Source organism: Musa acuminata, chromosome BXJ1-8 (genome assembly GCF_036884655.1).
Source record: "Musa acuminata AAA Group cultivar baxijiao chromosome BXJ1-8, Cavendish_Baxijiao_AAA, whole genome shotgun sequence".
NCBI lineage: Eukaryota > Viridiplantae > Streptophyta > Magnoliopsida > Zingiberales > Musaceae > Musa > Musa acuminata.
Genome location: NC_088334.1, coordinates 5113831 through 5141552, shown reverse-complemented (window position 1 = coordinate 5141552; position 27722 = coordinate 5113831). Strand labels below are relative to the sequence as shown.

Sequence of the window (27722 nt, the reverse complement as noted above, 5' to 3'; positions counted from 1 at the left end):
TATTATGCAACGATAATAATAAAAAGCAATAATCCAACTAGCTAATCACGATTATGATATGATATGATACAATCAAATTATTATATATATATATATAAATATACTAAGGATATATATAATATTTAATTGCATATCATACGGAATCGTCATGTAAAACATGGACCGGCCCACACAACGCGGTTTCTTGGACCCGAATCATTTATGCGGTTCATCGCACACGGTTCGAACCGTTTAATTTGCGAATGCGTCTGTGTAATCCGAATCCGAATCCGAATCCGACTTTAAGAGGAATTGGCATTCCTGTAAATTTGAACTGTAATGGAGGATATATTACGAATTGAACGAAGCCCGCCCTCAAAACTTAAGCGCCCTCTTCCCACCTCCCTTCTCTTCTTCCCCGGAGCATCCGTCCGGCGAGAGCGGCGGCCTCTGTATCCGCCCCCAAGAGCTGTTGCGATCGTGCCCCGTTGCTCTCCGAATTCGAAATCCTTGGATCGATGGTATTAAAGTTGGTAGGTAGAAGGCTAAACTTGGTCTTGGCTGACTTTTCTTCAATGTCGTTAGGGTTTTGAAACAAGATTTGTCGGCCTCGGCGTTGCACCCGCCGGCAGGATTTCGAGAAGGTTTTCAATTTCTGGATCAATGTGGTTTTTGGTTCGTCGTCGTCGATCCGTAGAGCTTATTCGTCGAGAAGACGACGCATATAACTTTTCTTGATGTTAGAATTAGGTCTATATTGTTATGTGTGCCTATGAACTTTTTTGTTTATGGATATTTGCACTGATAGCAAGTCCTTTGCATGCTGGTTTTATCGTCACGCTTTCGTCAGACCTTCTGAAAGTGGCTTGGAGAATGGTGTTCTAATGTAGCTGGTATCTATAATCAATCTCCTTTTAGAACTCATTATCGTAGCTTTTTCTTGTCTTGTATTTGACAGCATTTTCTATCTCTTTTGTCTTGTCATGCAGTTTCTACTAAGCCTGCTTCCTTCTAGGAAGCAGGCATAGAAAAATCCTTCTGGTGACGATGCCGACCTTTGCTAATCCAGAGAACGCATTAAAGCGCGCCGAGGTTAAGAGATTTTTGTTAAGCTTTCACTTTTGTGCAGAATTTAGTATGTCACAAAGCTCATGGAATATGTAAGTAGAATTGCTTCTAGATCTCTATCCGTTCAAAAAACCAATATGCTGCAGTATCATGATTTTAAGTTTTTTCCCTGGTAGAACTCATGAAAAATGTTTTGTTTCACTAACCTGAAGGGACTAGTAAAGTTATGATTTTTTCAGAACTATACTTTCTCTGCTTTAACGATGATTGATTACTTCCATTGTAATATGTCTGACAGTATCTTTTTTCTGTTTTTTTGCACAAGTTACTTTGCCCAGTCTATTTATGATGCCTTGTAAAGTTGATGACTGCCTTGTGACACAAAAACTCTCCATCATGCTGCTGTTTTGCTAACAACATTTTTTTTATATCCCCTGTACTTCAGAATTGATTAATGTTGAACAGAAGCAAGCTGCCTTGCAAGCACTACATGATCTCATTACTTCAAAAAGGCATAAGGCATGGCAGAAGGCCCTTGAAAGCATCATGTTTAAGTATGTAGAACTCTGTGTGGACATGAAGAGAGGCAGATTTGCAAAGGATGGACTTATTCAGTACCGTATTATATGCCAACAAGTCAATGTTAGCTCGTTGGAAGAGGTTATAAAGCATTTCATGCATCTTTCCTCGGAGAGGGCTGAGCAAGCTAGGATTCAAGCACAAGCCTTGGAAGAAGCACCGGATGTGGAGGGTCTAGAGGTTGATAAGAGACTTGAGGACTTAATGCTTAGCTATGTTAGTGCGGAGAAAGGAAAAAACAGGTCAGACCGGGAGATTGTGACTCCATGGTTCAAATTCTTGTGGGAAACATACAGGACAGTGCTTGAGTTTCTGCGAAACAATTCCAAATTGGAATCACTATATGCGGTAAGTCATCTAAAATTCACACAGCACTTGGTACAGGATTGCCTAAGATGGATTCCTTCAATAAACATAGAGCTTTTGGATGGGCTTCTAGAATTATGCTTATGTAATTGTTTATGTTTTAAGATTTTTCGTTTAGAACCACTACTTGACATACCTCAGACGTTAAGTGGAACTATCTGAAAGATTTGAATTTTTAGTAACCGGAGCACATTCCAAGTTCTTTGTTCCTATACTTAGGAAGAACACTATCAAGATATCATGGAAGGTTTATTTGTGTAGCTATGGAACCATTAAAAGACTTTTTAATTTGGTGCATTGGAGAAGTTTAGTTATTGTTTCTTTGTTTGTGAGCGTTGATATAACGTTGAAATACATAATCAAAACTCTTGAGGTTGGTTTAAGACATTTCATCAAACTAGTTAAACTCACTTCATGAGTTAAAAGTTTGTCAAATTATACCAGTTAAGAACGATGTACAAAAAGTTTTTTCCATCCATTATTGGTGTCATTTTGTTGGATTATATGGCAAAAAATATCTTCCAGCAACGCTTGGTCGAGGAGAAAAATCTTCACGAACGCGAGCAACTGGTTTGCTTTTTGATATTTTTCTTTGTTTTCTTGAGTTTATATTAATTACTTTTTGTAATTAATATAAAAAAATTCCCTATAAAAAGAGATAGAGCTGAGCAGGCAGCACCATGCTGGTGACGTTCAAGAGAGGAATAGACTGGCTAGAATGTTGGATAACAAGGTTTGTATTGCCTGCGCATTTCCCCCTTAAAGTGAAGTGGAGTTGTTAAATATGTTTCCCGTTTTGCTCTGATATTATTTTTGTCCATGTCCTTATTGTTTTGGCTGGTGGAAGCAGATATATGTTGCCTTCTCACCAGGATGATGATGGTTATGAAACTGTTAGTGTAGTAGTGATGTGCCCTGACAGGGAAAGCCCACAGTTATGACTTATACTATATATTTAAGCTGCCCTTCCCATCATGTTGTTCTCATTTGGAGATGTGCCTCTATATTTAAGCTGTGCCATGGGCATCTTCGGTGGGTATAACAATTTTCGTTGGTATATATACAAGCCTCTTTATATCCAAACACATTGATGTTGTGATTCAGACACTGGGATTGAGATCACAACTAAGATTCATTAGGTGATTCCATTAGGTTCTTTAAATCGTAAACCATGGTTCAGTTTGGCATAGATGGTGGAGTTTCCATATTGGTAGTTTCGACAATTTGACGTCTTATATTCTGGGACCGAGTGTAAAAACACTTTCAAGAGAATATGAAAAGTTACAAGCATTTGTACTGTGATATGTTACGGGAGCATAGTGAAGTGTTTGAGAAGAAAAAAAGAAAAGTAGACGAGAAGAAGAAAACCATGGTTAACTGTTATAAACAGTACTCACGGCTTCTTTAAGCATTTCAAAACACAACATAAAGGACTCATAAACTAGATTACTTTTACAGACTTGAGTTAAATCCAAAGTGAAGTAATAAAAAATCTCGTTATTCCACAAGATTTTATTTGTAACACCCTAGATTTATTTAAACATTAATTAAGATCATAACACCTTTCCTAAACCATGCCATGCTCATATCATGATTCATCAACACTTATCATCCTTAAAATAAAAATTCTTAGAGATGCATCAGAAGTGTTATGACACAGCATAAAGGTACTACTGATAGAACTAAAGTTTGATGGTTATATGTGCAAGATGCATCTGAAGAGTTTTATTTGACTGTTAAATCTCTTAGATGTGAATGTTTGGACCTGAGATAGGTTTGTGATGTTACTAGAAATAAAATGGAAATAAGAGCATCCATGAAACATAGGGATTTTGTACCAATTAAGGGTAAGGAATTGTTTTTGTTCTTTATACATATCTTAAGAATTTTTTTGTATAAATTGTTAATCATCAAAGTTGTGTGAGTTAATTCAGGTTAGTAGTGCCAAGTGGAAGACTAAAGGTTTATGTATTATGTGATTGGTTCCTTGATTTTGGCAATCTTGATTTTAATAATCTGTAAGGTTCTATACGATTTTTGTTGATTCAGATTGCAAATTGTTGCAATCAATGTTGCCATGGTGAACAATGATGTGGAACCATTTTCAGGGGATAGTATTTTAGATAATGTATCTATTCTCTATGAGCATAAGTTTGTTGATTCAGATTGCAAATTGTTGCAATCAATGTTGCCATGGTGAACAATGATGTGGAACCATTTTCAGGGGATAGTATTTTAGATAATGTATCTATTCTCTATGAGCATTAGTTTATCTTCTCTTAGCTTTTGCATCCCACCTATACTGCAAATGGATTGCTGATATCGTCATCATAAAAAATCAAAGATCCCTTCCTGGGAAGTTAACAGTTGTGATGCTTCTAATGTTTTAGACACATGGGTTCCTAATAGGTTCATGTGCTATAGGCATCAACAGCAATGGTGATTAGGGTTAAAGGATGAACGACACATGGAGCCTTATTGAGTTTTAATTGTGTTCTATAGCTGCTCACATATTAATTAGAAGGTCTGGATGTTCATGCTGATATTAAATTACTGCTTAATTTTGTTCTATAGCTCCTCACATGTATGTCTAATGGAACAGTGTTTTTTCAAGTGTTACTAAATCACTGCTTCATTTATCATTTGTTGGTTTTGATATGCTGTACTCTCCCTTTGTCTCCAGGTCATATTCCAACAAAGAATAGTGAACTGCCGTGAAGCCGAGTATAACCGACTGAAGAAAGAGAGAGAGGATAAAATCAATCAGCTTGTAGCAATGAGGAAATGTGAAAGGGAGTTCAAGAGGAAGCTACTCTTTTACCTGAAGTCTGAGGAAGTGCAGCTGACCAGGCTTCGAGAAGAGGAGGAAGCAAGAAAACATGAAGGTAATAATAGTGCACAAAACCTTGTCATGTGATATAAAGCACCACCTTCATGACCATTGCATAATATGGAACTTCTTGTCATAATAATTTGAACTGACTTAACAACCAGATTAACTTGTAGCTGGCAAAATGGACTATATTGTCACACTATCAAAGTCTCTAAACAATCTTCTATTTCAGAAGTAGACAATGTGAGGATCTGGCATATTGGTAGATAAAAACTTTCGGGTCTGTTAATTTTTCTTTATCCCACAATTGTGCAGAGGAGGAAAGACAAAAGAAAGAAGAGAGAGAGAAAAGAGAGTTAAGAGGAGAAGGAAAGGCTGCAAAGAGAAGGTCTTCTCAGAAGGCCTGTCGGACCACTGTCTCGGTCAACTGACCCTGCTTCAGGTACTCACCCTTTTGAACCGCCTATGGCTGCTGCACCTGCTGCTGCCAAGGCTGCACCGAGCTTGGGGAAGTATGTGCCGAGGTTTCTCTGAGAAAGAAATGAGGGACAACGGGCAATGCACCCCGAGTCTGATAGATGGGGGAAGCAGGATGACTGCCCTCCTCAATCCAGTGATAGATGGCAAAACGTTGAATGTCGATCATCGTATCATGGTTCGAGAGCGTCCTCATCGTTTTCCTGCTCCTTGTCGAGGCTATGCAGTGCAACCTAATGCAAGAATACTGTAGTGTTTTGGTCACCAGAGGAATTTCCAGCCAGATTAATTATTACATATGTCAAGTCTTATTGTCTTTGAGGGCATTTACTAGATCTAGGTACCATGTCGGCAGTTTCAGGCCTACCTAATTGAAAAGATATCTCCATGAGACTGTAATTTTGTCATTCTTTTCTATTTCTTTTGATATTTCTCATTGACTTACTCCATAGGCTTGCACCTTCTTGATGTTAAAACTCTTCACTGTCTTGTTGGTGCACATTTATATGCATTATGGGGTTCAAATTTGATTAAATGGCACTTTTAGCTTTGCATTGGCATATGGTTTTTAGGTTTATATATCAAACTCCATTTCCCTCATAATGTGCTTTCTTATATCCTTTGCCTGTTGAAAGCTGCAGTCACCATGGACATTGTCATCACATCTCTTTGTACATGGGGGGATAAAGTCGCCAGTGGCTTTGGTTTGATTGATCCCACCATCATCAGCACGATCATTAAAGGCGGATCCTGCGTCCCCCAAGTTTGATTAATCCCACCACCATCAGCACGATCATTAAAGCAAAAGGCGAATCGCGAAGTTTGATTAATCCCATCATCATCAGCACGATTATTAAAGCAACGATGCACGATTATTAAAGCGGAGCGTGAGGCGGATCGGCGTCCGCATAGAACACCCGTGCAAACGCCCGCAAAGAACGGGGTCGGGCGCTCAGCTCAACGAACGGGACCATGGGCCCCCAGCGAACCGCATCCGACGGATGGAGGAGCCTCGCGATTCGTGTAGCTTGATGGGCTCGGGTCTGGTCTCGGTATCCCCAGGTGGTGGTGGGGAAGCCGTCGTCTTACAGTGACACCGCGGACACCATTAACGGAGGCTCTCCTCCTCCTCTTCTCCCCCTTCACTTCGCTCCCCTCTTAGTTCTATGCATGTTCATTACGTACATGCACGTGTGCCCCCCCCGGCTGGGAACCGAAACTGATCGCCGCGACGAGAGCGAGAACGAGAGGGAGGAAGGGGGAGAGGGGGGATCTAGGGTTCCTGTCCTCTTCTCTTCTTGTGGCGTCTCCTCGTTGCTGATCTCGTTCTCCTCCTCCTCCTCCTCCTCTGGTAGTTCTTTGTGAGATTCGGCTAAAGGACCGACCGACCGGGAGAAAGGTAAACTATTTCTTCTTGAAACAAAATTTAAAGATCTACTTGTGGCGAATCGGGCTTCTTCTCTGCATGCATGTCGGTTTTCCATTATAAGATGCCAATTTTCTATGATCGAAATCAGTTTCGGTTTTCTAGTGCGATCCGTTTGTCTTGCGTGGGAGTATGGTGGGGATCAAAGGTCTTTGACTCGATTTATTTATTGATTTGTTTATTCGGAAAGAACAGTGCCGATTTTGTCTAATGTCACGGTACTCGTCCCGAGTCGACTCAGCAGCTGTTGCGCGAAAAGTTCCCTCTTTTGGGATCTTGCTCGATCAGGGCATGTTTAGCTACAGGATTCAGGCGTCGCTGCGCTCATGTGATAAGCGTAATCGAGGACGACACCTCGAAAATTTTAGACACTCTTTCACGTGCAAATCCTGATCATGTGAGGTTTGGTCGAGATGGGATACGTGTAAAGCAGTTTATCCTGCAGCAAATGAGTCCGATGATTTGTCTCTTTCTGCTTTCGCGTTCAATCTGGAGCGCGTTCGGCAGTCCAACAGATGAATGCCGTGAGCATTTCTTTGAAGCGACAGCGTTCGCCGCGTACCGGCCAAGGATGCCATTTTATGTAAGGTTTATTTGCTCTTGCCTTTTTGGTGCAGAGGCTGCCTGTGGAGTATGATAGTTCTTTGTTGATCCCGGTTCACACATCTCACATGGGACATTCGACTGAGAAGTGGATGGATCTCCTGTTTAGGGTTTTACCTGAATTGTTGATGCAATTAGGATCTTTTGTGATCTAAGAAATGCTGCTTTCTACGGCTTAAATTTAGGCTGTCATTTCTGGAATAAGATATGCTAAGGAATTTTCTCACATTCTGATTAGGATCAAGAACATCTGTTAAAAAGGGTCAGTTGATAATCTAATTGTGTACTGGGTTTGAGTCAAAATTGATTCTGTTCTAGTCGTATTTTTATGTGGTTCTGATTGAAATCCATAATCAGGTCAGCTATTGGGTCAAGTTTTGGGCTTAATTTCTTGATTATTGTTAAAATTACACAATTTTGGTTAGTCTAGTTGTCGTATCGACAGACTGCGAGATGAAGTGGAACTCTTTCTGAAGAGGGCACAAGACTGGTAAATAATGGGGCTGTGGGATTATTATATTTCGATTATTTTATTTATCCCCATTATTATTCGATTAGTTTATTCATTTTTGTTATAGAGTCCTTTGCTGAGAAGCAAATTTTGGTAGTCAGTTCCTTGTATTTTGATTAAAAGAAAAAAAAAGATCTATGATCTTGACCATGTATCACTACCATCCATGATCTCGGAATCTCATTCTTTTAATAGACAACCCTCTATATTTTTTGCTTGCCACAATCTTTTCTTGTTGCCAACTTCTGCACCTGTAAACTGCTAGTGAGATCATATGCTTGTTGCTCTGCTGGATGGAATGCTAGCAAGCTTCTCTGATTATGACTGCCCTGCCCGAGTACACAACACTTCGGCGGCTCTAAGATGCAAATAGAAAACACTTACAGATCAGTTCTTATTTTGGTGCTTTTGGGTATTGTAGAACTTTCATATCAGGTCTGTTGAGTGGTAGTTAAAGAAAGTGTGAATGGGCTTGACAATTAATTTTTGTGTAGATGATCAGTCCGGTAAAACTTCAAAAAGGCATCGATAATGGCTGTGCGGCAGCAATTGATTTTGAGCAAGATAGTCCGATAGATCATCAACTTTCCTGTATCACAAAATTGATTTTCTTGCTTGCACTGTGTTTCAAATCCCAAGTGTCAAGAAGTTATTCAGAAGAATGAGAATAATAATATCATCAGCTGTAGTTGCCGGTGAGTTTTCCTTACCAAAGCAGTTCCTAAAATGTTTGAGCTTTTGCTCATAACACATCAGTATTATTTAAGATTCCTGGGTTGGTCCATATTAGTTATCTAGAAATTCAGACATTGTTAAGAAATAGCCTCCATATCTGAGCAATAGAAAATCCAACAACAGGTCAGGCATAGTTCAAGGTTTTCAAAAGATTATTAATGATCACATCTAAATAGAAAAAAAAGGGAAATGAAAAGAAGAATTACCTCAAAAAAGTCATTTTAGTAAGATTTTGACCAGTAAAGGTGTTGTTTGATGTATGGTGAGCAGAAAGTAGCATGTCATGTGTTAGTATCTTTTTCCGCCGCCTCCGACATTTTCTTTTACTAGAGCATTTGCTTGTCTATTTTTTCCCCTATTTTGTATTTATTTTCTCATTACTCCACTTAGGTTTGTTTGTGCATATATTGGTAACAAACTGATCTTTGCTCTTTAGCTATTGTGACTTCGTCATCTGAATTTAGAAGTCCACTAGGTTGCTGAACCGCCAATATCCACAACAGCAGATTAATGTTCATTTTTGCTTTGTTATAAATTACTCTCAGTTCATGGTGGAACGATTTGAAATATACTTGATGCGGCATAAAAGTTTTTTCTTGGCATTTGTAGTTATTATTTTCTTTTTGGAAAATTGCAGTTTTCTATGTCCTGATACTTCCTCAATGGATCATAATGGTATGCTTTACTTTATCTTCATCGTTTCTCCATTTTGTTTTAGCCAATAGCCATCCAGCAATTGGTATTCTAAACTTTAATCTCGTCAAGCTGACTGATATGATATGAGAGTTGGCACACAATTAAACAAAATACTAAGATTAGTCATCTTTATCTATAAAATTTCTCAGTCAGTGAAAAAATTACATTTTGTGGCATTTTCACCAAACATCCTTTCACTCCCTGTTTAAAATAGTCAGGCATGCATTGCTTAACTTTAAGCAAGCTATCTGCATATAACTTATAGAGATAAGCATTATGAGTACAGAGAAGCTTCATCTCATAAATTGTAAGATTTCTTTATTTTATATTTTAATGGATATTTTGAGAAATTCTTTCTTTGGTGACAGCTGTCTGAGGACGTTCTTTTTGTGACTTCAGTAAGCTGTGAAATTAATCAGATTGTGAATCCTTTTATGATCTTATCTATGATGTATTAAGCAGATTTAAATACAATAAAGTAGACTCTTTTTGGATGACTGTCACTGGTGGGGATTCATAAGTTATAAAATGTTATAATTGAAAAGTTTGTAAGTGTATGATAGACATTTTTTGTTACTAAAGAAGTATTGACAGGGTACTAAAAAGGTTCTCGCTGTCACAGGGAATATTGATTGGTAATGATTCATCGAGCATAGGTTCACCTGCAGACATAGAATGGCTCAACAGAATCAAGAGACCACCCCTGCGGATCCAGCTAACTCACCTGCCAAGCGCAAACGTGGTCGTCCTAGAAAGCAAGATTATGATAATCTTAGTCACAAACAACGTCGAAGGTACTTACAAGACAACTTTTCCTACCGAAGCTAATACAGCTATTAGTTTTAGTCAAAAGCCTCAAGGCTTTGGTTCTCTAGCTAATCCAACTGCTATTTCCAGTCTCGGGATTCAAGCTAGTTCATCTCAAGCTTATCCAGCTACCAGTTCAGGCCATGGTGATCAAGCTGTACCAACTCATGCTAATGTTGCAGCTTGTTCCAGCTTTCTGTTTCAATCTCTTCCAGTACAAACTAATCCAACTCCATGCACCATTTATGGGGCACAAAGTTCTCTTGTCGATGCTGGTTCAACTGTGAACTCCAGTTACGGGATTCAATCAGCTCTTGCTCCAGCTAATCCATCCCCTTATATTGGTTACAGACCCAAAGCTGCTCCAGCTCATGCTCATCTGAATGCCAATTCAGCCAATCATTCTCAGCTTATCCCAGCTCAGTCTAATTCTGCCGCCGCTTCAAGCCATGCACCTAATGACCTACTGGGACAGGCAGTCTCTGGTACACTTGATGGAACCTTTGATGCTGGATATATGCTCACGGTTCGAGTAGCCAACGGTGGACATGTCTTAAGGGGTTTGGTATTTGATCCACGCCTCTGTGTTCCTATTTCGGCGGAGAATGATATCGCACCATTGCTTCCGATGGCAACACCAAATGGGAGCCCATCTTCAGTGGTTGAATCACATGATCAGACACTTGTTTCAGTACCAATTCATCCCGTACCTGTGCCATTGTCTGTTGCTCTGCCCCTTCAGGTAAGGGAACCTGCTGCTGCTGCTTCACAAACCATGAACCCCATGCTTGTGACCTCTAGTCTTCCTCAGCCTTCTCGTCAGCTCAATACAAATAAAGTAGTACCAAATGATTCGGATCCCCAGCTTAGTTTAAATAAAGTGGCACCAAATGATACAGATCCTCGGCTCAGTACAAATAAAGTAGCACCAAGGGATATAGATGATTTGCTGGCTGAGGTCCAAGCTAAAACTTTGCAGACTTTGTCCAAAAGCTCAGTTAATAATGCCAATGAGGAATCATCAGCAGCTGCATCCCAACATGTGGTTGATGATGATAAACAAGCTGAGAATCTGAGCGCAGATGTTAAAGAAGAAGCATTTCAAACGTTCCAAACAACCTTAGATGTTCTTCCAGAAGAACGATGTACAAATCTTGTCGGGTTTCTAAGCAGAGAGCAAAGCATGCATCAAGTGAAAGGATCATCATCCAACATGGTTGAGGCACCAGGAGCAAATGAAGGGATGCGTCTGACCGAAGAATCATCAGGCAATATGGTTGAGGCAGCAGGAGGCGATCAGGGACAGCACCGTCTTGAAGAATCATGGCAAGGTAATACTAGTAGCTCAAAAATCTGCTAAGATCCTAATGGTGATGACAAGTTGATGTTGCAGGCAACACACAGCGACTCAGTGACGAGACATCCGACGAGAAGGCACTGCTATTTGGAGAACCAAAGTCTGGCGAACTAAACCCTGAGGCTCACAGTTGTGCCCCAAGAATCAACTTCATAGGTGAAGACTGACAGGTAGAATCACAAATATCTCTTGTTAGAAATGATTACAATCTAAGGTGTAGTTGTCCAAAGTAAACAGAAACTCGGCTTTGCGGACTTTGCAAGCATAGTGTTTAAGCCTGCTCTAAGCAAAGCTCTGATCTTAGGCTTTCTGAATCATACGTTTGTTTTAACTTTCTAATGTACAGCCTATGTTTGAAAATGCCATGCCCAACGATACGAAAGACTAGGCTTCCTTGCAGAATGGTTTGGACGACGAGACGTCTGGCTGAAAACAAGGATTGGATGACTGTAACTCATCAATCATTGCTTGGTGATCCAAGTTTCCTGATCTCCAGCTCATCAAAGTCCAGCACCATAATATTCGTTCCGTAGATGAGGAGATAGAGATAGAAAGATGGACGGGAATTTGAGATCGCCGTGCAGTTTTGATGTCAGCTCAAATGAACGAAGAACTATCATCAGTAATTTGATTTGGTGCATGATTGTTGCAATGTAGTCATAATCTCCACCAACACTTGTAGATGACGGTTTCTGCTCGATTTCTTTTACTGTGCTGCCTCTGTAGCCATTTCTTCTTTTTTGCTACAAACAATGTTGACTCATTAGTTCATCTGATATATGCTAACCGGATTCTGTCAGTCAGCTTGTTCAACCCCTATATTTGTTTATGAGCTGATCGACTCATGTTGTGCTCTGCTGCACCCCCTGATGATACACTTTTGAGTTTGTTTGCTTTTAAGAATCAAATTTGGATTGTGCCAATCAAATTACATATTGGTCATTGCCGTCTACCTTCGGATTATTTTTTGGTAATTTGGAACTTTAAGTTGAGCTGTAACTACTGACATGGATATATGCATGAAAGAAGTCGGAAAACCACCTCATTTACGTTCTTGATATCAATTTATGCCCCTAAACACAACGTTTAAGCTAAAGGCCCACAATATACATACACAACAGACAGCTGCTGCTAAAAATTATAAGACTTAAGATCTTCGCTTATACCATACTTCATAACACCATTCAGAGATACTCAGTTGATAATAACTAATGAAGTAAAGATTAGGTGGTTGGTGTTAAATATTTAGATGCCTAAATGTCTCTGGAATTTTTCTAATCATAATGAGTTTTTAAATGGTGTGTGTTATTTAGAGTTATAACCAAATGATAAATATCTAATGGAATATATATAAAGTTTTTGGAATGTGAAGAGTTTTTATATGTGATAAACTTATATTTACATAGAAATTGTTTATCTAAATTTTAAATAACTAGTGCTATAAACATTCCTCAATAATAGAATAGAAATTAAAGAAAAGATAGCGCCAGGAATTTTTTTTGCTATATTATACATTTCTTTTTCTTATGAAAAGCAATTATTCTATGTTTATTCGCTATGCATGCTCTTCTATAATTTTACATTAGCATATACAAAGCTTCTGTTTAGCAGACATGCATACCTCCATTGCAGTAGTTAAATTCCACTTGCTCAAGTAATTTGTGTGCATCCTGGAAATACATGTAGTAGAATGTTTCAATTGCTAAAGTATCATCAGATGCAAATCAATTTGGATAATCAACAAATTTTGGATATTAAAATAAAATCAATCAGGAAATATTACTGTCAAATAGGTCCAACTGGCTACATATCTCTGAGAACAACTACCTTTAATATCACAGGCATAACCTATTAGGAATTTTACAAAACATAAACTGCCTTATGAACCATGTCCTTAGCCTATCCACTTTGTCACATTATATGTTCTTTCCAAGACCAACACACACTCAAGTCATTCCATGTACAAATCATGAGATGCAATATACCAAAATCACTCCTGGGTGACGGCTATCAATCTCCATGGATTAATCCTAACTTAATTTGAAGCATATGCATTACTAAAGTCCATGTTTTCTCTCTGCACAATGTTCCATAAAGGTCAAAGGAAACAAAGAAATATCTTAAATTCCCAGTTCCATCTATAAACCAATCAATGGAAATAAATAAATTCTTTCAATTTGCAGTTCCGTTCTCATTCGCATAACCTCTGATGTTTATTATGAATAGCAAGCAGCTTTGGCATCATAGAGTCATAATTCCAAATTTGCTTTTCTAGAAAAAAAAAGGCATGTTGACACTAGATCTCCTTATTTATTCATCAAAATTAAGCTCTAAAAATCACAGGTAGAGAACAACTGGTACCAATCTCCATCATCATTAAAGCCTTGTCCTATCAGCCACTTCTACTTGAAATTGAGAAGCTTCATAAAGACCTTGCATTGTCTTTCTGCAGTTTATCAAGCTACTTCCATTCCCACTGGGGCATTCCATTATGAGAGAGGATCAAGCACATGAAGAGACAAGCCATATATCAAAGAACCTTCTCGACCCTCCTGCAGTAAAAGCATCTAATTAGGATGCGGATGTGACCAGAATTCAACCAAGAAATTATCAAGTATGTTCCTGCCTCAAATCCAACTTTGTGCAGGAGGCTTTTTTGCATCCTTTCTTGCTGCTTCTCTTATAGAAACCACTCCGTGCCATCGTTGCTGATCAGCATACATGTTAGATAAAAGGACATCTGCACCTCCCTTATATTGGCATAATGACTCAATTTTCTTCGCAACAAGTTCACCTAGTTCTAAGTCATTCTGAGCTCTACATGCACTCAATAAAGCACCCAGTATCGCCAAATTGGGTTTCATGGGCATTCTTATGATGAAATCGTATGCGCGAGCTAAGAGGCCTGCCCGACTCAAAAGATCCACCATGCATCCGTAATGCTTTTGCTCGGGAACAACTTTGTAAGCCCTTTCCATAGAATTAAAGATCTCAATCCCCTCATTCACTAATCCAGCATGGCTGCAAGCAGAAAGGACAGCAATGAAAGTAGTGGAATCTGGCAACACACCCGTTTCACACATCCTCGAGTATGCTTCAATGGCCTCCCTGCCAAGGCCATGCGAAGCTAAAGCCGTTATCATGGCTGTCCAAGAATGCAAATCCTTTACACTCATACTATCAAACACTTGCAAGGCACAAGCAATGCTTCCGCATTTGGCATAAGTATCGATCAGTGAATTCCTAACAAAGACATCGCCTTCCAAACCTACCTTCTCCATGTTAGCATGCAAGCTCTTGACAAGAGCCAAAGACCCTAAGCCCACAACCGCCGACATGGCTGAAACCATGGTCGCCACATTAGGAGTGACATCTTGGTCGAACATTCTCATCTCTTTGAACACCCCAAAAGCATCCTCATGGCAACATCTATCGACCAGACCCGAGATCGTCGCAGTCCAGACGACAACATCCCTTTGAGCAATCTCATCGAACACGTGACGTGCGTCAACTAAATGCCCACACGATAAGTACATCGACATGAGTGCAGTCTGCATGAATGCATCATTGCCGAGACCGAAGATCAATGCATGGCAATGGAATAGTCTGCCATAACCAAGATCACAGGGGGAACGGCAGGCCTTGAGCAAGAAAGGGAAGGTGTACTTATCTGGAAGAGTGGCTCTCTGTAGCATTTCGGCGTACAGGGAGAAGGCGACCGAGGGGCGCCGGTCGTCAGAGGCCGCGGCGGCTCTGATGACGGTGTTCCAGGAGAAAAGGTTCGGAGATTCCATACATCGAAAAATTAGGGAGGAAAAGGCGAAGTCGAAGGAGGTGGCGTGGAGGAGGAGGCGGCTGGAGACGAAGGGGTTGTGGAAGAGACCGGAGACGACGGCGAAGGCGAGGGTGGCTCGAAGGCCGGGAAGCGAGGGGCAAGCCTCGAGGGAGAGTAAGCGAGGATGATTCTGGAGGATGTGGTTTGACGAGGTCCAGTGCGGGGTTCGGCGGTGACCGGTGGCGCAGGAAGAGAGATGGGTACGATGGAGGTGAAGACCGAAGAGCTTCTTTGGTGGTCTAAACTTGTGCAGTCCGCCCATGAGAATGGTGCGTCAACCGCACAAGGCGGTTACTTATAGTCAACGCCGGGCCGTATCATCTCTGTCCACGTGTCGGCTACCGGTTCGGTGTTTCCGAACTACCCTGTTCGCCACGTTCGACAAGGAGAGTGAACTGACCCATTGGTTTCCAGCTCTCTCAGTTGCATAGAATGAGATGATGCTTAAGTATCAGCTTGTGAGTTTGAATACAATTAAGTAGTGCATCTTTCGCCACCATAAAAGAATTCCATACCTTAATTTATAGTAGAAAGTAGCGGAAGTCTACCGTTGCACGAGGTTGGAGCAGCGTCTTCGGTACGTGTGACTTGAGGCTTTATGATTTCATGCAGTGGCAGGGTTTACCAGCTGAGGCATCACAAAAAGAATTTTGCTGGGGAATGAAAGAAATCTAATGGGACAAAGAAAGCCTTCAGCTTTCGTTGCGGTTTATGGCTCGAGTTGACTATACTAAGAATCAAATTACAGTGTCTCTTGGGTAATGTGAAGTTGGCTTTCATGATGATGGTGGCTGCCATGCTCCTGGTTTGAAGGTTTTGCCGGATCCTGTTGGCTCTGTAGACCTGAAATGAAAATTTCAGGTTAGAATGGATTCTTATGCTGGAGATTGAGCTACAGATGCATGATTCAAATTTGGAATGAAACATAAAACATAGTTGAGACTTGAGAGCAAAATTATTTGTAGTTGCAGTGCTGATTGATTGTTAAGGCAATTATTGATATAAACTGGACAAGCCACTCAGGCAAGTATTTTCTTATCTGTTATCTGTCACTTCTTAGATCATAATTGTTGCATTGTAGAACAAACATATTCTGTCATACACTTAAGTGAAACTTCTAATTTGACAAGATACTAATACACATCGGTTTTAAGTTATTAACTAATGGCACTTGTAGATATTTAAGTGAAATTGAAAGCTTAGATTGTTGCAGACAAAGCTACAGCAGAATACAACCAAAGGAGTGATACAAAACAAGGAAAGTTTAAACACAACTAGGATAAACTTTCAGCAAACAATAGGTATGTACCAAAGCTGAGCATTTTACTGATCTATGGTTTGACTGCAAACAGCTGGCTTTCAATCTAGGTACTAAAAACTAAAAAGTGCATATGACATTAGAGATTTAAGATAACTAAGCTTCAATATGAGACATCACAATGACTTGCTTAAACGAAGATTAATTTAAACATACCTTTCTTCTTTCTTTGCAACATCCTTTCCATCTGATACTTCATCTGATCATGCACATATTAAAAAAAACCACAATTCAAAATAGGCTTAATAGTGTGGTGTGTCATTTCGATAAATGAATATAATCATCTCATCTTTAAGATCAATATCAATAGTTAGCACTGCAGCGCCAAAGTATAAGGTTGCTTGAAAAACAACTAGAAACAATCATGGTAGGACGAAGTGTCAAATGAGATGAAAACTGCATGTTATCTACATGGTGAAAATTAGGCTATGTTAACAGATAGAACCTACCTTTTTTCGGAGCAAAAGAGGCATCAGGAAATTGCTGAATGAAACTTCTCAGGTCTGGAGATCCACCTTTACCCACAGTTCAATGGTCAGCAAGTATGTTAACCAAGCAAAATAAAAAGGTTAGAGAAAATTCTTCAAGTTCACAGATCCAAAACTCTTTACCAATCAGCAAATAAAATATTTACATACTCGTGATTCATAAATACAAATCACATGAAACACGATAATCAATCAATTAAATGACTTCTAATTGATATCACAATTATGTGTTTGATCAGCCACTGCACATCTATGTCCTTGAGATGAATATTGCTAGCCTACACCCAAGCCCATCAATTTCCCATCTAAAAAGACGCTTTGCAGGAATACAGGCTAGACAATATGTCTAGCATTGATTTCTTGTCATTCCCTAATCTAATTGCTAGTTTGTATCTTCAAATTTAAGATCTCCTCCACAAAGTTACAATTGAGAAACAATCTGGATGGTTTTGATGTGCAGCAGATGTCTTTTGGGACTTTCGTTAATGTCAAAACTTGGGCTATGCATGAGAAACTTCGAGATTTAGAAAAAGGGTGCATATACTAAAATCAAATTTGATTTGAAGGTTTTGCTGCATCTCCTAACCAAGGCATTTCCTGGAATAGAAGAACCATAATTATTAATTTTAAATCCTCATTAGAAGGTGTTATTATTTTGTAGACTCATCCATGTACCTAGCAAAGCTAATAGAACAAATGATTGGTTAGCCAAATCCAGAAGGGCAAACTCTTCTTGTGCTTGGGACTTGGGAACACTTCCAAAATGAGCTTCATCATACATTGACCATTGATTCTTGCTGAGTGTTTTTTTTTTTATGTGTTTAATGCATATACAAAGCTTATTCTCTTTTCAAAAGGTTACCAGAAACATAATATTTTCTATTTTGAGAAAATTATGCCTTTGAGTTACCACATTAGCCCCTTTTTCACAACCCTGAAACAAACTTTGCCATGAAATGCTTACTTGCCTTCACAATTTGATATCCAGTTGTTGTAAACGATATTAGATTATAAACAAAATAATTTAACGGGCTTAATTCTTGAATCAATTTTAGATCTATTTAGCTTGTCCTACATAACCTCTCTCTGTAACCCACACAAAAAGGAAGGTAAAGAAAAGGAAATCATCATCAACAACCACTATAATCCCTCCCTCAACATTTTTTTTTTCATTTTACCAAGAATGTCATTTGGCCAGATTTGGTTCGGATCTGAAACAAATAATCTTTAGATCCAGGTTTAATATGGAATTTATGTACATCTAGTGAACCCATTTCCATGCCTGATTAGATAAACTTATTAAATACAAATCAGGATTCATACACAATATTTCAGGTCATCAAACTTTACAACTCTAGTTTCTACTGCATTTGGTTAAGCAGGCGGGCACTACAAAGTTCACATTTCCTTAGCTTGTCTACATAAATTTTCAGATAGATAAATCAAAATTCTTGCTAAAAATCTCCAGTAAATCTACTTATGGGTTTCAAAGCTTAATCTTCCCACATTATGGTTCCAGCACATGCCTTCATGCTAGCCTCACATCTATTCCCAGATAGAAGAATTCTAGAACATGATTCAAGAGCTTAATTAAGCAGTAGAATGAATTGATAAACAAGATGCTCAAGTAATCTGATGCTATCCTTGGTTAAGCACATTTTGTTTCATCATTTCTTCCAATTAGAGGTAAACTATTAAGGCAAAAGCAAGTGTTCCTTTTTTGGCTCAAAACACATTAATAAGCATAAGTTGGATTTTCACATTCCTTTTGGATTAAATATGTAAATAACTAAAGAAATGCATCAATTTATCATAAAAAATGGGATTGCAATAATTATCCTTGTACAGACTAGGGACCTTCATAGTTCTTTGAAGCAAAAGTCAAAAATCCCTTCTCTAATAGTAATGAATCCTGTAAATAGTTGATATTACAGATAGAGTTTCCTATTGTACATGCAAAACAGTTGGGAAATATATAAACACTGATTTGTCTGTTAAAGAATGAAATAAATTTCAGGAACAAGACATCTAAAATTGTGGTTCTTGGCCAACATCCAATCCACAAGCTAGTAAACATAAGAAAACTAGCTTACCTATGCTCTTGCTTCTTCGAACACCGGACTTCCTTTCCTCTTCCTCTTTCTTCTTCAGAACTTTGTAAAGAATAGATATCAGTAATGCCTCTTAACTAAGTGATGCTGATGCACATTAAGTGATGTTATGGGTTTAGAAGAAAGAGGATCAAAGCAGTCCCTCAGCAGTAATAAAAAATAAAATTAGTAGACAAATATGTATGCCTGATTATTTACATTACCTTTATGCGTGACTGCATGGATTAAGCCAAAAAAAAAAAAGATCATTACATAACTATATGTTAAGCATCTGAGATGTCCATGCAAGACTATATGTTACTACCAAAACCACATTTCCTTTGCAAGCAGTTAATCAGATTGCTTGGCATCAGCAAAAGTGCAAGGAGAGGGAAGAATGTGATTGTGTGGCACATGAATTAATGAGGGTGGACTGTTAAATTTGTTTTACAAGCAACCACAAGAGCAATTCGATCCCCCATTAAACATACTTTAGATGATCAAGGAAAAGAAAACCATCAGCATAAATGAGACTGCAACAGAATTCAAATCATGAAAAACTTCTATAAGGAAAACAACAGTGCTTTCAGATTTATAGGGCAGCAATTATGACAACATAGACCCAACAACTCAATATTTAGATAGTTAATGTTTTTTGTAATTTCTAGTAGTAATTATATTTTATGCCCTATCCAGCAAAAAAGCTATCATAACCAGGGTAATCAGATTGAAATAAAAATTATAATTACATACTTGCAATATTTTGTTTAACGAGTTCACGCCTGGCGTCCAATTCAATCATTTCCTGTAAACATTGACCAACAATTCTATCAGATAATGCAACAAACTAATACATATTTCTATTAAAAGTAACTCTTAAATTAAGATATAGCAAATAACTGAATAATGATGAAGGCAAAAGAAAAACACAAACAAATGCAGTAAATAAATAGGCAGACAGTACAAGTTAGAAAGTTTCAGGCTTTCAGCTACAGCTTGGGAATTTTTATCTGTTCTATGCAGTCACTAATAATGCAGAGGATGAATAAATGACCCTATAAAACTTCCACTTGGAGATGGCACATAATCATTGGCGTATGAAATTGGTAGATCTTGACTTGCTTTTCAATCAGTCAATTAAGCAACATTTCTATTAAGAATTTGAGAGGCATGGCTACATGGGATCATTTATTCAGCTTTTAGAGCAGTACTCTTTCCGTTATTTTTTTCTTAATCCTAGTTTCACTTTTTCCGACAAATATGTATTTTTGTCATGACCTCAGGATTTACAGCAGGATACATATGGCATACTTGGACGGTTTATACTACTGTTCTATATAAGTTATTTGAATACTTTAGATCACTTTGTGATCTGAATAAGCTCTAAAAGTTAATTTTGGTAGAACCTTTTTGTAACAAAGTTGTTACCAGAAAATCTATAATTGACCTCCAAAATGCCTGCAAGTAATCATGAGGACCCACTAATCAAGGACATAGAGTATTGGCAATGAAATAGTAGTTAGTGAAAACTTCACTACGCAAACTTTTATTTGCTAGAGAAGAAAACGATGACAATTTTGGCAACAACAGAAAACAAATAGAAACTTTTGTCTATCATCTCTGCCAATCACTTAAAACCAGATTAATTGCAGGCATCATAAGTTTGTAGCTGTGAGCTTCAATTAAACACAGTATTAAACTGGTTAGAAACAGGGATAAGCAGTTAAACATGATGGACAATTTTTTGTGCACAATTTTGATATTCATAAATAAAGAAATATAGGATTAACAAATGGAGATATTAAGGATAATAACAATAACATTAATTGACTGCTATTTTGATATTTGACTTTCTTCCACATGTGTCTAGAATGCATCAAGTGCTAAAAGAAATGCAACAAGAGAAGAAGGATATATAAGAAAAGATGAAGGATAAGAAGTAGAATGATTTGTATTAATTGATGTTTATGTTTCGAAATAAATGAAGCAATTGTTGCCATGGAGATTTAACTTAAAGGTGTAATAAGGTTCAGCAAGGGAATGCATCCAGCTCCAAGTGAACATGGTCTATCATAAAAAAAAGGCATGCTTTGTGCAAAAAAAAGAAACAAATCATCCCCATTGTCAATGTTGGCTTTTCGTTGGTTTTCTTAATCTAAAATTTGATGGAGGATTTGTCGTTTTGAAGAGGAAAGAACATAGATTCAGGCACAGTGCTGAACTGAGTGAAATGGAGAATCTGAACCATCCCATGAGGAAATGGTGCAGATCCTGTCTCAAAAGAACAAAATCTGTCAAAGGATCTTTTTGGCATGTGCGTCTTTACTTACTCCCAGACCTTCCAACCAGACTGAAAATCCAACAAATCTTATAGTTGATGTCAATTAAATATTATGTTGACAAATGAACTGTGTTTAATGCTAGATGTCACTCAGCATGCCCCCACACTGCAGGGCCAAACTCCTTGTTAGGAAGAGATAGTGAAGTTTAAAGCTAGCACCTAGGTCCAATCTATTGATTCATTGAGAGACCCAGATTCAGGTAAAGAACAGAAGGCATGATACTACAATTCTTTAAGGACCAAACTTTATTGAGCATATTTAGTGCGATATCTTACAAATTTTCATTTGATGGTTATATTAAAGAGGGAATCTTAGATGTTCCTTGTAATCATTGTATTTCCTTCTTCACCTTCTTGTGGACTGGCTTAGTTTTGTTATGACTTATGAGCATGTCTAGCCTTTCAATTCAAACTGAGGAAAAAGATTACCTTTGGTCCTCTAGCACAACAAATGAGTTTCCTAATTGATGAAAAGAAAATGTTCAAGCTTCCACAAAAAGAGTCCAAATACTGTTTCTGTCAAGCAAATTAGTTCTATGTGCTCTTGCCTCTGGAGTTGGAGCTTTCGTTCTTTGGCCATTCAACCAGCAGATCCACTCAACTGAAATCATCATAAACACAGCAAGTAGCTTTCAATATTAGTTTATCAAAATTAAGACATTTGTAATGAACTCTGAATGTATGTGGCCACGTACAAAAAATGATTCTTCCCAACAGGTTGAGGGTGTTCTTGAAATATGAAGATAAACAAGGAATAGTTATTTGACTCACCTGGAATGGATGTGGGATCCTCCTCACCTTTGAAAATCACCCATCTTTTCTCCTTCACTAGTAATATGATAGAATGAAATTAACATAGAAAACAAGGCATGGACATGTCACTCACTCTGTGTTTTTTTTTTAAACAAAGTACTTTAAGTGCATTTTATACCTGTAGAAGGCTTTTATCAAGAATGGATTATAGCTTGACACAGCTTCATTTACCAGAATTGTTATTAAGACCACAGTAATGCAACATATAAAGATATTTTTATCTTAACAGATCTAAGTTAAACAGCAACCCCAGATCAAGTTTCCACATAAGATCAAGTATACATAGTAAAGCAAACACATTCTTTTGATGTAAAAGTACAAAAAGCCAAATAACCTTTACATAATCACAAATTAATTATTTGGAATATTACAAGCTAGTGAAACCAAACTTGACACTGAAAATATACATCATAATCCATGTTTCATGCAGCAAAATACATTTGGTTGGCCAAAATTTTTGGAAGTTCTAGAAGTTTTAGAATCTTAAATGTTTTGAGGGGCTCAAAATTTTTAATGTTTTGAGGCATATATATGACTTTCATACTTCACTGATGTAAATGCAAATCCTACTTATATATCTAAATAAGCCAAAAGAAACATAAGTGAGACTCAATGAGCTCATGGTCTTGATCTCTGGTTCTACCCCTCATGCAACGACAACCATGTCATGTGATAGCAGCACTTCACTTCCTTATTTGCTGGCTTGCTGCTATTCTTAAAGCTCCTTGCCGTAGGCAGGATAGGGAAAACCAGCAAACGATTGGATTGTATCTGATTCTTGATTATGTCATGCTTTTTCTCCACCACCAGCTTCTTTTAATCTTCCTTACGTGATACTCTCACCATGATGAGGAAAATCTCCCAATAGAACCCTAGTATCCTTGCATAATAATAGCGTGCCTCTGCCAACAGTTATCCTTGTGACAAATAAGTTATGCGTCTAGGGAATTTTGGCTCCAGTAAGGGGAAAAGAAAGAAAAATCAAGAGTGATTCAGTTGTTTGCATGGGGACCCTTGTTTTAACCACTTCCATGTTTCCCTCTACTAAGAATTAAACCACAAATTGTTGCCTGATCCCTTTTTCTACCATATATTTTTCTGATATGCTCTTTTACATCATGGATTTTCCTTCTGCCAGAATTTGTTCTTTGTTGTGTATCTTATATTTATTAAGCAGCAAATCTAAGACTTGATTTGTAGGAAATCACTGATTAGGGCACAAGATATGCATCTTTTATTTCACGATTTTAGAGAAACAGAAGGCATCCCTTCTATTCAACAAAATGTTTATCTCAAGTTTTACTTGTGATTACATTATGTATGTGTAGCAAAATCTGATAATAGGTCCATACAATGTTGAGGGTAAATTTTACTTGTAAAACCTACTACTGCAAGCTTGTATAATTGCATGAGATACTTCATTGCATTTGAACATCAACTTCTTTGCATTCGTCGTTTGCACACGATTGCATGTCTACTAAGCCAATGGATTGTGGATATCTAATAATTCACCAAATAATTGGCTTTCATATTTGTCATTCTACTGTTTGGACATCTGGATAAGGATTCAAATTAACCGTAGTGCCCCTTACCAAAAAATATGCAAAAGTTGCAACTTGTATAAATGTCTTCGGTGTATAATTACGGAATCTAAGATTATAATTTCGTCAACAACAAGCCTTGGCTTATTTGTTTAACAGATTGTCGATCGCTTCATAACACATGTACACCAGATCAAAAGATCTCCTGGGTGCAATTTGTGGATAAACCATTACCTCGAAAAGGTAATCGCTAATAAATTCGAGAACCAAGCGAGAAAAAGAGATTTAGGGTTGGCTTACTGATTCCGTCGATCTCCTCCACGCGGGTGAAGTAGCGATTGCCGACCTTGTCGACGCCGACCAGCGTCCGGGAGCTGAAGAACCCCAAGAACTTGGAGAAGAGCTTCGACATCCGCGTTCAACCGATCCACGGAGAAAAGGCGAGGTATGAGAAGGGGGAAGAATGGAACGAGAGCAGAGCTGCAATTTGCGCCGCCTCGCTGCTCGGGAGAATTCCCCTGATAGAAAAAAGGCCCGCGGAAAGGTCTCCAATGGTGTAGTCGCCTCTTTCGAGTTGCGGTACTCGCGGACATGGCTAGGCTCGATCGAGTTCCGAGCGTCGTGGTCCATGAGATAAGGTGACGTAAGAAAACCGTAAATCCTGTCTGAATCACATAGGGAATCTTCGTCTGGACCATTTTTAGCAGCCGAACGTACTGTCCCATCACATTCTCTATAACTGCGTGTGCATTAAAATTCCCCAAAATTAGTAATTATTATAGAAATATCTCTAATTGTATTCATAGTCTTCCAATGAGATACTTTTTTTACTTTCTGCATTAAATCATACATGAAATGCAATCAATTTCTAGCATCACTCATCAGATGGGCCTTCGTCCATGATACCCATATGTTTTATCTGCACGCATTTAATCCATGACAAAAGTTATTTAGTCTCACGTAGGAATCAATGGCTCATAAGTATGTCATATATCTGTTTTTTGAAGTTTATATGTTCTTCGAAAAGATAAAACCGTATGGGTATGCTCATCGTCAAAAACAATTGTACTAATGTCCGATCGATCAAATTATCCGATCAATTGAATTATCCTTTATCAGATTAGTATTAGAAGAAGAGCTCGAGGCTCGCACCTTGATCAAGCAAACTCACTCCCGTGTCATGCACCTTGACTATGAGTCATCATGATCAAAAAAAATATTATGTGAATTGTATTGACTCATGTGATCATATCCTAATTCATCGAGTCTATGATTATAAAATAATAATTTATTTTGAAATCAATATCAAGTCGATATCTTTCTCTATGCCATATTATTCATATTTAACTAATATATCGATTCAACATATATAACAAGTCACTTACCTTACATATAATTGAATGAATCCCTTAAAAGTAATTATATTATCACTTTATATATATATATATATATATATATATATATATATATAGGGGATGAACCTTTAAAAGTACTAATGTGCTGCAGCAAATGCATTTTCCAATTTAATCAACTAAGATGAATCCCACATATGCAAAATAATAATAATGCACAAATATAACATTAATGTAATTTTTAATCCATCTTTTTAGTGGTTTTTGCCTTCACCACCTTTCATCCCCACGTGCCCACGTGCGCACGTGCCTCTTTCATCCTCTTTGGCAGATGAGGCCAGAAAAAGATGCAAACAATCACACGGAAAACACCGTACAGGCAAAAAAAGGCAACAGTCCCGCCCTCCAATTGAATACCACGCAGCCCTACATCGCGTTCCCTCCTTAAAACTCCCGCCTTTGCCGCATCCCCGCTCGCCCTTAAATCCCCTCCCCCACCCTCCTTATCTCCCCCACGAAACCCTCTCCCTCGATCCCGCTTTCCGCCCTTCGATCTCTCTCCCCCCCTATGAATCGGAGGATCCGGAGCCCGAACCCCTCGCCCCCGTCCTCCCGGATCGAGGAGCGGCTCCACCGCTTCTTGAAGCCTGGCGCCCTCGCCCGCCTCCGGGACTCCAGGATTAGCAACGCCAGATCCCCCCGATCTGCCGCCCTCCCCCGCCTCTCGCCCCCCTCCTCCCCCTCCCCCGGGCCGTCGCCGCCTGCCGCCGTTCATATCGAAGGGCTCCTCCCTTGCTTTGCGGCTAGGACCCGCGGCCCGCGGTTCGTCCAGCGGAAGAAGCTCGCCGCCGCCAAGTCCTTCATCTACGCCCCCTCGAGCCCGGAGCTCCCCGATCCCTTCTTGGACGCCTTCGGCGTGGATCTGGTCGCCGCGCACTGAGCTGGGGAGGACCCTGTTGGGGTTCTGATTGTGCGTAGATCTGTGTAATCTTTCCCCTCTAATTGTTTGGTTCCGACAGATCGGGACCTAATAACACCGAGAGTCTAACTTCTCCCTGTGAGTTGGGGTTAGGTTTTTCTTCTTTCTTAGAAGCATTCGAAACCGGATTCTGTGCAGATCTGACGTTGGAAATGCGAAACATGTTTCCTTAGAAAAATACACAACCTTTGTTCTCTCCATAATCCATAGGCGGATCTCTCTGTATGATAGTTTCGGTTCTCATCATGTTTGCTGGAAACTGTGAATCATCACTATTCTTTTTCCGGAACATTGATCTGCAAAGTTGGGACAATTTGAGCAAGTAGCAGCGGTGCCTAAATGCTTATTAATTGCTTATGTGCTTCACAGGAATGCTAATTATTGCTCTTGTTGGCTGCTCTTTGAACTGGACTTCATTACTCATCGGTCTTGTTTGACTGTTAACACACTTTTTGTAGGACAATGATTGGCTAGATGATGTGTTTACTCATAAAGACTCAACAGAAGCTGCCATCTCTGATAAGTAAGACCCTCTTCATACTAAGCAAAGTTCCTGTTGCATTGTTATTATTCTGCCCTCCTCACAATGTAAATAAAACTATCAGTTAATTGCAAGTTTTATTGTGATTATTTGTCTTATGTTACTGCAAGTTTTATCTGTTTGTAGTAATTTTAGACATCTGTTTAACAGAAGCCCATGCCATAGCATCAGTCTGCTTGTGAGAAAAAATGAGTTGAATTCTGTGAGCAAATGTTGTTGGTGTTAAATATTATTAGGCTCTTCAATACTTTTTATCTACAAGTACTTCTTGTTCCATAAGAAAGAGTTCTTTTTGCTTATTTGTTAAATCTCATGGATGTTGTGGGATTGTTTGATGAGATGAATGTTCTTGAAGTGTTTGGTCAGGGGTTTAAGATGCAACTTCATATCTTATTCTGAGGATTGTGTTGCTAGCTGTACCACACTGCTACTTTGTGAATGGAATGTGCAAGGTCATGTGGGATCTTAATAGTGATAGTGGCATTCAAAGTTAGATATTAATCAATCACAAAAAATATGTTAAACACACATGGAAGCCACAATGTAATTGGAATATGCAAGTTCATCTAGGCTCTTAGTTATGACTGTGGTGTCAGCTTTGAAAGCCACTTCTTTGCTGTGGTGTCAATGCATGTTGGAATATTTATCCACTTGTTGGATGTCAACATTGAAATCCATGCGTTAATTGATTACAAATCATACAGAAGTGTCTGAAATGGGACATCATTTAATTTTATTTATTGCGAACAATTCTTAATATCAGCATCTTATCTTACTCAAGAAGTCTTGCTTTTTTAAAGATATTGGACTATTGACAAATAAAGATTACAGAAATGACTTTGTAGTGCAATTAATGTGATTAATCAAGGGTTATTCTCATCTGATTATATATCATAGCTGGTTTTCTTTTCCCTTTTCTACTGGGTATTGTAAATTTAGTCATGTAGTTTATTTGTTCTTTTTTGTGAACTACCTACCGGAATATAA

The 27722-nt window shown here is 38.6% G+C and overlaps 5 protein-coding genes across 9 annotated transcripts; 3 read left to right on the top strand and 2 right to left on the bottom strand.

Annotated features, from left to right (window-relative positions):
* The first annotated feature begins 348 nt into the window (after positions 1-348).
* Positions 349-5905, top strand: LOC135587191 (eukaryotic translation initiation factor 3 subunit A-like). The gene is made up of 5 exons (XM_065078304.1): positions 349-512; positions 969-1071; positions 1493-1974; positions 4676-4877; positions 5141-5905. The coding sequence occupies exons 3-5, from the start codon at positions 1594-1596 to the stop codon at positions 5254-5256; spliced, it is 699 nt and encodes a 232-aa protein (XP_064934376.1). The 5' UTR covers positions 349-512; positions 969-1071; positions 1493-1593; the 3' UTR covers positions 5257-5905.
* A 476-nt stretch (positions 5906-6381) lies between these two features.
* On the top strand, positions 6382-12236 carry LOC135587190 (uncharacterized). Of its 4 annotated transcripts, XM_065078300.1 has the most exons (6): positions 6382-6701; positions 8337-8537; positions 9896-10067; positions 10171-11411; positions 11474-11607; positions 11784-12236. In XM_065078300.1, exons 3-5 carry the CDS (start codon positions 9949-9951, stop codon positions 11602-11604), a joined length of 1491 nt encoding a protein of 496 aa, XP_064934372.1. In that variant the 5' UTR covers positions 6382-6701; positions 8337-8537; positions 9896-9948; the 3' UTR covers positions 11605-11607; positions 11784-12236. The 4 variants fall into 4 exon arrangements, with proteins under 4 accessions (XP_064934372.1, XP_064934371.1, XP_064934370.1 ...); XM_065078299.1 differs by lacking the exon at positions 8337-8537 and having other exon boundaries at positions 11838-12236; XM_065078298.1 differs by lacking the exon at positions 8337-8537.
* Positions 12237-13058: 822 nt separating this feature from the next.
* Positions 13059-15752, bottom strand: LOC103994303 (pentatricopeptide repeat-containing protein At3g16610). Of its 2 annotated transcripts, XM_018830808.2 has the most exons (2): positions 14064-15752; positions 13059-13989 (listed from the first exon to the last, which is right to left on the bottom strand). In XM_018830808.2, the coding sequence occupies exon 1, from the start codon at positions 15532-15534 to the stop codon at positions 14065-14067; it is 1470 nt and encodes a 489-aa protein (XP_018686353.2). In that variant the 5' UTR covers positions 15535-15752; the 3' UTR covers positions 13059-13989; position 14064. The 2 variants fall into 2 exon arrangements, with proteins under 2 accessions (XP_018686353.2, XP_064934374.1); XM_065078302.1 differs by having other exon boundaries at positions 13059-15752.
* A 149-nt stretch (positions 15753-15901) lies between these two features.
* LOC135582293 (uncharacterized) lies at positions 15902-24435 on the bottom strand. Its single transcript, XM_065078303.1, has 8 exons — positions 24164-24435; positions 22281-22337; positions 22058-22110; positions 19922-19973; positions 19172-19231; positions 17040-17105; positions 16747-16789; positions 15902-16115 (listed from the first exon to the last, which is right to left on the bottom strand). The coding sequence occupies exons 1-8, from the start codon at positions 24273-24275 to the stop codon at positions 16049-16051; spliced, it is 510 nt and encodes a 169-aa protein (XP_064934375.1). The 5' UTR covers positions 24276-24435; the 3' UTR covers positions 15902-16048.
* Positions 24436-25744: 1309 nt separating this feature from the next.
* On the top strand, positions 25745-26674 carry LOC135588929 (uncharacterized). The gene has a single exon (XM_065081263.1). The coding sequence runs from the start codon at positions 25784-25786 to the stop codon at positions 26153-26155; it is 372 nt and encodes a 123-aa protein (XP_064937335.1). The 5' UTR covers positions 25745-25783; the 3' UTR covers positions 26156-26674.
* The last annotated feature ends 1048 nt before the right edge of the window (positions 26675-27722 follow it).

Bases quoted from the DNA above. Each gene is read 5' to 3' on its own strand.
- LOC135587191 (XM_065078304.1), top strand. From the start codon at position 1,594: ATGTTTAAGTATGTAGAACTCTGTGTGGACATGAAGAGAGGCAGATTT. The intron at 1,975-4,675 runs GTAAGTCATCTA...CTTTGTCTCCAG, and splicing joins AATTGGAATCACTATATGCG to GTCATATTCCAACAAAGAAT. The intron at 4,878-5,140 runs GTAATAATAGTG...ACAATTGTGCAG, and splicing joins GGAAGCAAGAAAACATGAAG to AGGAGGAAAGACAAAAGAAA.
- LOC135587190 (XM_065078299.1), top strand. From the start codon at position 9,949: ATGGCTCAACAGAATCAAGAGACCACCCCTGCGGATCCAGCTAACTCA. The intron at 10,068-10,170 runs GTACTTACAAGA...TGCTATTTCCAG, and splicing joins AGTCACAAACAACGTCGAAG to TCTCGGGATTCAAGCTAGTT. The intron at 11,412-11,473 runs GTAATACTAGTA...TTGATGTTGCAG, and splicing joins TCTTGAAGAATCATGGCAAG to GCAACACACAGCGACTCAGT.
- LOC103994303 (XM_065078302.1), bottom strand. From the start codon at position 15,534: ATGGGCGGACTGCACAAGTTTAGACCACCAAAGAAGCTCTTCGGTCTT.
- LOC135582293 (XM_065078303.1), bottom strand. From the start codon at position 24,275: ATGTCGAAGCTCTTCTCCAAGTTCTTGGGGTTCTTCAGCTCCCGGACG. The intron at 22,111-22,280 runs GTGAGTCAAATA...TGATGATTTCAG, and splicing joins GGATCCCACATCCATTCCAG to TTGAGTGGATCTGCTGGTTG. The intron at 19,232-19,921 runs GTATGTAATTAT...TTCTTTACAAAG, and splicing joins CGTTAAACAAAATATTGCAA to TTCTGAAGAAGAAAGAGGAA.
- LOC135588929 (XM_065081263.1), top strand. From the start codon at position 25,784: ATGAATCGGAGGATCCGGAGCCCGAACCCCTCGCCCCCGTCCTCCCGG.